The sequence below is a fragment of the Glandiceps talaboti genome, chromosome 6 (assembly GCF_964340395.1).
Source record: "Glandiceps talaboti chromosome 6, keGlaTala1.1, whole genome shotgun sequence".
Classification (NCBI taxonomy): Eukaryota; Metazoa; Hemichordata; class Enteropneusta; family Spengelidae; genus Glandiceps; species Glandiceps talaboti.
Window position 1 is genome coordinate 14,252,131 of NC_135554.1, and position 10,045 is coordinate 14,262,175.

Consider the following 10,045-nt stretch of genomic DNA (forward strand, 5'->3'; position numbering starts at 1 on the left):
CAAATTGTACTGCCATGACACTATGCAGAGCACATGTGAGTTTCACTTTCATCTGAAGTACAGTGTATTTTTGCCAAAACAGAATGTTGTCGTAGTCTGTAAAATATGATGTTTAGTGCCATGCCTATCAGCCAGCACCCACTAATTTTGGCTAAACAACATGACATATCTTACAATTAATATATTGCCAATTTCGCTAACATGCTACTCTACGCCAAATTCATAGAATAAACTTACTCAGGACTTACAACAAAAATCTATCTGAAAACACTAATATCTATGACAACAAAATTTATGACAAGAGTCAATACTCAGGTCACTTCACAAGTTTTCAACATTCACACAACATGAACACATTTTACACAGGCTGAAATCTATCCCATAATAGTATGTGTAAGCAATGCCATAGTGATCAAACTATATTATATTTATACCCACAATGCATCATGACACATTGTAGTTGTCAAAGTGTGTAATAACAAATGTTATAACCTGTTGAAGATTAATGAAACTTGGCTTGCATGAAGTCAAATTACTCCCCATCCCTTACAATATTTGTCTTCATTCAGGTAAATACTCAAGAGATAGAGGGTTTAGTCAATGCATATTCTAAAGGCCCCTTATGTTACTTGTATTTGGCAGTGCTACCTCATCTGAGTAGAACCTCGACACAAACTAAGAACACTGTTTCTACATGTAAACTTGATGGATTGTTATGTGTGAAGTATTTGCCATGTCATACAATTATAGTGGCTTTGTAAATAGATGAATATGTACAGATTATGTACATGTATAACTGCAATGCTAAGTCACTGCGATATTAATGAGATATTTATATTAAACTTACAATTATGCTATTTATTGATTTGTGCTGTAGAAAGCTTGAATATGTAAATTATGCATTAACTGGATTGTTAATGACAATAAAATTGCTGGTCAAAGTAACTTTCGACTCTGTGTTTTACCTTGTACAGTCTACTACTACCGGTAGTATTGGTATAAATGTGTCTCCAACCATGAATTCCAAGAATCCATCAGTGTTGATATATGTGTATATTTAATATCTTGAATATATTCCCAAATCTAAATAGACAACTTTTGACTGAGTTCTTTTATTAAGAATACAGCAGTACAATGTTTGTATACATGTGTCACCAATATCTACATACATTTGACAATCACAAAAGATAATTAAGACATCATCAAAGTCTACAGACAATAAATAAAGTTGCCGTAGTACCTTATTGCACTAGTAAAATATTGTAAATGACCTTTCTACAGAGGCGCTATATATTACAACATATCCCACTTTTAATATTGACAACTTGAAATAAATTACTCATCTACCAACTGTCTCTATATATCAAATCTATGAAGTACTTTCCCTATATTTCAATGAAACTTTTGCTACACTAGTAAGATATTATTCCTAAATACTTCTCTCTGAGCTAAGGGGCCTTGGCAATTCAGGTCAAAGACAAGCACCGATACAAATACTTTCTGTCTGAATAAAGAAAAATATTGGGGAATAATATAATTATACCTTCTGAAGCATAATTTATTGATGAAAAAATGGGAAAAATAATGGTATATTTATAGCACCTCAACCAGACACAGGTTGCTGTAACTTTAAAAACATCACAACCAGGGTATAAATCCATATTTTCTATTTTCTGGCTTGTGTACGGTATAAGTACCGTTATACACACTTACAAAGATGACAGCACTTAACATTTAATGGAAGACATAAATATCAGATTGTGTCAGTCCTATTTGGTGATACTATAACTCATATATAAATCATCTTACCATTACAAGCAGCATTTCCATCCTGCTGAATACCCTGTCAGAGTTAGCGCTAGGATTTTTAAACCTATAGCCACAATCTTCATTTGTGGCAAAAAATACACATTTTTTTTTAGCCACAGAGGCATCTTATTAGCCACACAGTCTACATTTGTTATGTGAATAGAAACAAGATTGGCATGGGCTTACTGTTAGCAAATGTTTGGTTATTGCTTTGAAGTTGTAGAACACAACATTCAAAGATTTGTTGTTGTCAACCCTTATTCCTTGAAGTACATCTACTGAATTTCTAGAAAGTCTTCATGTGGTCATATATCCTGAAAATAGGTGGATTTGATAAATAACTTCTTGTTTGAACTACGCCCTAACTAGACATCATAACACTGTGATGATAGAGTGCCTGTGACCGTAAATAACATCTTAAAGTATCACTGCAATTAGCCCAGAGTTGTCATGGTATTATGGTAATATCTACCAAGACAAGCCTCTTGCATTGGCTAGAGTGCAACTGGCTCTGGGGTTTTTTTTGCTAAACTTTGAGTCATTCATCCACACATAGACACACTGCTATGTCAATAATACCACTGAATTTTAGTTCATTTTGCTAACTGAATTTTAGTTCATTTTGCTAACATTAATATTGTAGCCAGTGTGCAAAATTTAAGGTTGGTCTATTTGTCCAAGACCAACAGATTTCCATAAGGACCAACAGCATTTGCTACCCATCGGTCTTTATGACCAATATTCATTTTCCCTTGAGTTCACACACTGATTGTAGCTATAAATAAATATTGGCTATGTTTACTTGCAGTAAATTATTTGACATGTGTTACCAATCACTTTTTTTCAGCCTATATCACATAGTGTATTACATGATTAGTTAGATCTTCACTCCTGCAGAGAGGGACTATATCTCACTTCAAACAACACCCCTACGTCTTTTGATGGTGTGGTGGTGGTAGCTAACATCATAGGACAGCAACACTAGCTTCACACCGACCCACTGACATTGAGCCAACTTGAAGCCAAGAATTTGTCTCAGGGTCATAACACTCCACTGTATCCAAGGTAACGGGAGCAGTGTGTTCCTTACTACTGGTTCTTCCACCAATCACATATAACAAACCATTGACTGCAGCAACACTGGCACCAGCCCTTGGTGTGGTCATAGCTTGTATCTGGGTCCATTTTTTCTGAATGATCAAGAGAAACAGAATACAACCGAAGAAATGAGTTCATTTATGGTGTCAACAAAAGGTTTGTTTTAAATTTGTCATAGTCAGTACTTCTATAAACCCTAAACAGTAATGGGTGTTTATGATCTCATCTACCTTAGAAGGAGTCTTCAGACAGTATTCCACCTGTGTGAACAAACTTATTGTGTCTTAAATAGTACTTCTCCAAACTCAGCAGCATATAGTATTGTTTCTGCCTAAGGACGGAATCAACAGGTTGTTTTTTTTATCAGCGTAAAGAAAGCTACTATTTCCTACACACCTCTTGAGGTGAATACTTCTCCACACTACATAATGCATCTTTCCTGTCATTCCAACCACCAACAGCATACAAACATCCATTGAGGACTCCCACTGCAACATAGGCTCTTCTACTCTTCAAATCTGGTAACTTAGACCATTCTCTGGTTACAGGATCAAAACAGTCAGCTGTTCTCAGTTCAGTATTAAGATCAGATATCCCAGCTACACAGTAGATCATTCCTGCCATTCAAAACAAATCAGTTATCTCACTTTAATTATTGATAATGAGAAACATACTATGATCAGACATCCTGGCTACACAATATATCATACAGTGGAAAAAATATACCAAAAATGCTGCAATTGTCTTGAAATGATAGTAGTATAATAGTATTCAAGGTAATGATATTTTTTCACATAATTCAGTCACGCAGTCAATTTCCAATCACACTTTTAACAGTAATTTCAGTTTTGTGATGAAGTATTTTCTCTACCAGCAGTTTCTGAGTTCTCCAGAGTTTTTTATTAGGGTTCCCAACAAAACTTTAATGCAACATTTCCCCAATGTTACTGGAGTTCAAAAACGATTTAGCAAAAACACTGGACAGTTCCCCACACACTTTATTTTTCTATTGTCTTGCATTTCATTGCATTGTATTGTATTGTATTGTATTGTATTGCATTGCATTGCATTGCATTGCATTGCATTGCATTGCATTGCATTGCATTGCATTGTATTGTATTGCATTGCATTGCATTGCATTGTATTGCATTGCATTGCATTGTATTGTATTGTGCTACCAGGGTCCTTGGCGAAACAACTATAATTGTCATACATATTCATTTTAGGAATAAAACTTTTCAAGACATGGAAAGGTGATTGTTACCAAAGTTTATAATGTTGAGAAAATAGCATCAGTGTGTGTTTGAAAAGTTCACTACCTCTAGAACTTACCATCCAATTCTGCAATTCCAAATGAACTTCGAAGGGTTTCCATTTTGCCAATTTGATACCACTTTCCATAGTCAGGATCATAGCATTCCACTGTGTTGCCAATTTCTGAACCAATCCAGCCCCCAAATACATAGATGACCTGTCCAATAGTACATACGCCATGTCCACACCTTGGCACTGTTAGTGAAGGTGCATCTACCCATTTATTGCTCATTATGTCATACCGCTCTACGTTATCATAAATCAATGAATCACTCTCACCCCCTATTACGTAAATGGAACCTTCCACAACAGCCACGCCATGATGACTTCGTGAAAACTGTAAACTTGGTTTGAGAGACCACACTTCATTGAAAGAATCAAACTGTTCTACAACATCCAATGATTTGGTGTCACTCCATCTACCACCTGGTGGACGCATATATCCACCAATCATATACAAGTGTTTCCTTGCACTTGTCCTTGGTTTCACTTGAACTAAGGTCTTATTGGTCAGTGATCTGACAGGTTTGGATGGTTGTGGCTTTCTGTCTGGATTAAACTCTGCCAACAGCATTGCCATGGCAACCCGCAAACTGAGATCAGTACATTCCTGAATATGATTAAAGAGCAGTTTTGGTGGAATTAAAGCTACTCTGATTGGTTCTAGTATTTGTATCAGAAACTTGCGACGGTTTGCTGCATCATGCATGATCCACGCTATGGCAGCATGGAAGACTTGAAATTCTGTCTCTATTCTAAGATCCTCACTTTGGAGAAACTGCACCAGTTCATCTGCACTGAGACCACAGAATTCTTCCTCTTGGACAACATCTGTGAAGTGGGCATGGATGAATGATTCAGTGGCTGTCCTCAGCTCAGTACAGGCATGTACCTTGGAAAGTTTATAAATCCCAACACAATTAGATGGATGGAGCTGTGATTGTAAGAAAGTACAACATGCCTCAACAACTTCTTTCAATTCTAACATGTCTGCTGCAGCAAGTAATTCTTGTACATTGGTAGGGTTTACATCTATTTCACCTGTAATGGGATACACAAATAAAAAAAACAAATTTTTTTATAACACATGCAAGCCAAGTTGTACGTGTGAGAACAGAAAATACAGAATGTATAGCCTGGTCATTCTACATCACAACACTCATTCACAGTGTTTGATTTCCGGTGCTCAAAAGTGAGTCAAATCATTTGGAATTGCCATCGTTTTCATTCACAATTTTTTTCTTAATTAAGCATGTGCAGGTTATTGTTCAATATGTGTCTTCAAAGATTCAGCAGGAAATACTCATTACCTATGGGTTTTTGTCATTGCTATCTTCGACTTGCAGTGACAACAGGGCACTTGTATTTGCCCTGCTGACATTAAGAAAAATAGTGGGGAATACTATCTATGAAGTGCACCAAATATTTGGACCTTTAATTTAAGGCAAGATTTAAGACAAATATTTTTACTTTTTTGCTGCCATGTTTTATTATATCATACCAATTTATTCTATAGATGCATAATATGTATTTTTCTTAGCAGCATGTATAGGCCTATACCCTTATATTATATATTAGTTTGTCTGTTATAAGTTACATGTGCTAGGAAGGAATGGTTTGTCTCTTTGTCTCTTTTTTTGTATGTATGTATGTATGTATGTATGTATGTATGTATGTATGTATGTATGTATGTATGTATGTATGTATGTATGTATGTATGTATGTATGTGTGTATGTGTGCTTACCAGTCATAACGTCCCCGGGTCAAAATGTCCCCGGGTCAAAACGTCCCCGGGTATGACCAAAACGTCCCCAGGTCAAAACGTCCCCGGGTCAAAACATCCCCGGGTCAAAAACGTCCCCGGGTCAAAACGTCCTCGGGTATGACCAAAATTTAACCAAGAGACTTGACTGTGTAACAGTTTCCGTTCCTTCCCTAAAACACGGTCAATATAATAATATAAAAGGTTAACCCTGTTAGGTCTGGCCTATCTCTCTGGAGCCGCCTTATATTTCGGAGAGAGGGGTACATTTGATTTTTTTTAACGAGCATAGGTACCTAACCATCCAGAGACTGCCACTACTATGAGTATGAGTTTACCAATAGTATTGTGTCAACACTTGAGTGTAAGTGTCAATAATTACCGTGAAAGATACAATTTAGTTTTCACCGACTTGCCAGTGCATACTACTTTCGTTCATCACGATTAACTATATTTGCATGATGTGCTAAATACATTGATCAATCGCAGCATTCAAGTATTTGAAGCGTCGCCACGCGTGACTTCAAACCTTACCGCCCTCTTCATTTGTGTTGCTAATTAGCACTTGTGTTAGCCGATCCATGGGAGCCGCATAAACATATTTTGTGCACCTGAGGTGGGTACGCAGTCACATTACTGTATTGTGATGTAAGAAATAGTAAGAAATAAGGATATAATGTAACACAAACACACACACACACTCACACACAAATAGTTTGGGTCGAGGAAAATGGAAAGACGGGGACGTTTTGACCCGGGGACGTGGGGACGTTTTGACCCAGGGACGTTTTGACTTATGGAAACCGGGGACGTTTTGACCCGGGGACGTTTTGACTGGATACCGTATGTGTGTATGTGTGTATGTGTGTGTGTATGTGTGTATGTGTGTATGTATGTATGTATGTATGTATGTATGTATGTATGTATGTATGTATGTATGTATGTATGTATGTGTGTGTATATGTGTGTGTGTGTGTGTGTGTGTGTGTGTATGTGTGTGTGCGTGCATGCGTGCATGTATGTATGTAGTCCTGCTTGCATGCGGAGTAATCCGGGACTCGATTCTGTCTCTCCTACCTCCCAAATTTGGTGTTTAGAGTCAAGTAATATAGACTCGTGCACCGTCATGTACGCAGGACTAGTATGTATGTATGTATGTTTGTTTGTTTCATTATTCATTATTAATAGCAGTATCGGTATTGTATAGTTTTTATACACTAACTACTGTTTTAGTGATACATGTGTTATACTCATCGTACATCAGAGCTGTTAGACTCACCTGTGTAGACGAAATTAATCAACAAAGTGAAGATGACACTGTCAATTCCTAGAATCTCCACTTCGCTTTGCTTCATTTCACTCATCCCACCTGTAAACATGACATGAAAGTATGGACTGCATGCCGATAGAACAACACGGTGACATTCAAACAACTCATTACCCACTCGAAGGTGTACATCACAAAACTCGTTGCAAGTTCGAAGTCGTCCCAATCTAGTAAGTAAACTGTTGGCGTGATACCCGGAGACAAAATGTAGCCTCTCGTCTATCAGATCAGATGCCACAGCGGCCATCGTGATTTCAAAGAAGGAGGCATACAGGGCTGATATCAGAGTCTGATCATAGACCATACACCGGGGCCCTACAGCCACACTATGGTTTGATCATATTGATCATGTACATATTGGTAGACACACTGCTATCGTGTATTACAGCTGTGACATCGACCTTTCAACTTGCCTTTCAACTATTTCTTGGTGAATTGCGCCCTCTGTGGCGATGACGATCTCGCACCAAGTTTATCGTCACACTGAGTTAAAAAATATTGTTGAGTCCAAATCCTCCTCCTCCTCCCGCGGCGGAAATCAAATGGCTTACCCCTAAGCCCATATGACGTCACGTTCAAATCCCATTAGAGATGGAGATTTTTTTGTTGAGGGCCATTGGCTTAATAAAGAGATAAAGTGTTACATCGTGATGTAACATTGGTACATGTAATCACAATATCAATGTCAGGGTAGTGGTTAGAGTTGAAGACTCCTAAGTCTAAGACTGTGGGTTCACGTTCGGTTTCCATTGGAGTTGGAGAAATTTGTTTACTGAGGGCCATTGCTTATAAAGAGATATAGGGTTAATGTAACATAGGTAATCCACAGTCGCTTGTAAACTGTTATTCCTTTCCTAAATGGTTTTATTCTTGTCTATGACGGTCCTATAATACAGAACAATGACGTTATTATAGGGATTGGCGATATTCTTATAAAATCGGTGGCGATGTCATTTCCACAGTCACACACACAACACGTCCACCCTTAATACTTTGCGGAACAGCGCCCTTTCTGGCAACTGGACTGTCGACATCATCAACAGTCATGGTGGCGACGATGACACTTATTCACGAACAAAACATTTCTTTCATGAAGGAAGTTATTCATGTATATCAGCATGCATTGCTGATATACGAACTTGGTATGCATCGAATAAATTAAAGCTTAATGACAGTAAAACAGAGATAATCCACTTCTCATCTCGATTCAGTAAAACCAATTCTGTACCATGTATCACAATTGGGGACAGCACTGTCAACACATCATCCACTACACGTGACCTTGGGGTTATACTTGACTCGGAACTTAGAATGACTTGTCATGTAAATAACATCTGCAGAGCAGCATCTCTAGCCATTCGAAAGATCGGCCAAATTAGAAAGTACCTCGACAATACCAGTACCGAAAGACTAATCCATGCATTTGTTACCTCTAGGCTGGATTATTGCAATTCCATCCTCTATGGATTACCAGACAAAGAGATCAACAAACTTCAACGTGTGCAGAACACAGCTGCTAGACTTGTTGCCAAACTACGCAAATATGATCATGTCTCACCAGTATTACATAATCTTCATTGGTTACCTGTACGTCAACGTATTGCATACAAAATCTTGCTCGTCACCTACAAGGCTGTCAACAAACTGTCACCATCCTACATCATTGAACTAATACCCATACACAAGCCAACACGTGCCCTACGTTCTAGTACTCATCTTACACTTGCCATTCCACGTGTTGCAACTACCACGTACGGAGATCGCGCCTTCTCTGTTGCCGGTCCTAAGTTATGGAACTCTCTCCCAATTCACATTAGGAGAGCGGTATCGATCGAAACATTCAAGTCCCAACTAAAGACATACTTGTTTACAAACTTTTAGAACATACTATACTTTTAGTGCAGTAATCAATAAGTTTTTTTTTTTTTTTTTTGTTTTTTTTTTTTTTTTTTTTTTTTCTCAGTATTGTAAAGCGCATTGAGGCTGTTGCGTAATGCGCTGATAAGAATTTATTATTATTATTATTATTATTATTATTATTATGTAGGGGGGCTGAGAATACATACCAATTGTGTAGAGAAGCTCGGAAAGGGCTTGTTGCCAGGAATCCAATAAAAAGAAGATAGAGAGAAGGAAAAGTAGACGCAGAGAATCATGAAGAAGATGAGTTTTTACTTTTCTTTAGTTTATTTTTTAAATCAACCCATAGTTGCCATGAAAAAGTAATGAGAAACATTTTTCAAAATAGTGCCACCCTGAAGACTGGTTGGGGCTAATAATTAATCTTCTCAGAGTTCGACGTAAAAAATCTTTTGTCTAGTGTCGAAGTGTGGACTCGACACTGTCCCCATATACGTAACAACACAACACAACACAACACAACACAACACAACACAACACAACACAACACACGATAGACGACGACGATGACTGTTCACATAGATGAAATGTTATCATCCACACACATTGTTCACATTCGAGGTACGATGTCGAGCTTTCAATCAGGGATATAGAATTTCTTCACACGGAATTCCACAGCATACTGCAGCTTAGTCTCAGCTTCCAGTTAGTGTCCATGGACTGTTTACATTGTTTCTTGTAGAATTGTTTATCACAACATGCACAAAACAAGTCACCTGGAGGCATAATATGATAATTCACTACTAGCTCATTTACATACAAGGTAAACGCTTACTGATTTACATAAAAACGTAAAAATCCTTGACCATAGGTC

General features: G+C 37.6%; 1 protein-coding gene across 1 annotated transcript; it reads right to left on the reverse strand.

Annotated features, from left to right (window-relative positions):
* Nucleotides 1–2,749: 2,749 nt before the first annotated feature.
* Nucleotides 2,750–7,685, reverse strand: LOC144436736 (actin-binding protein IPP-like). The gene is made up of 4 exons (XM_078125589.1): nt 7,264–7,685; nt 4,240–5,262; nt 3,304–3,524; nt 2,750–2,999 (listed from the first exon to the last, which is right to left on the reverse strand). The coding sequence occupies exons 1-4, from the start codon at nt 7,613–7,615 to the stop codon at nt 2,775–2,777; spliced, it is 1,821 nt and encodes a 606-aa protein (XP_077981715.1). The 5' UTR covers nt 7,616–7,685; the 3' UTR covers nt 2,750–2,774.
* Nucleotides 7,686–10,045: the final 2,360 nt, after the last annotated feature.

What these genes read in the sequence shown, in the direction of transcription:
- LOC144436736 (XM_078125589.1), bottom strand. Translation starts at nt 7,615, where the DNA reads ATGGTCTATGATCAGACTCTGATATCAGCCCTGTATGCCTCCTTCTTT. An exon ending in GATTAATTTCGTCTACACAG is followed by an intron (nt 5,263 to 7,263) that starts GTGAGTCTAACA and finishes ATCCCATTACAG; the next exon opens with GTGAAATAGATGTAAACCCT. An exon ending in AGAAGTATTCACCTCAAGAG is followed by an intron (nt 3,000 to 3,303) that starts GTGTGTAGGAAA and finishes TTGATCATTCAG; the next exon opens with AAAAAATGGACCCAGATACA.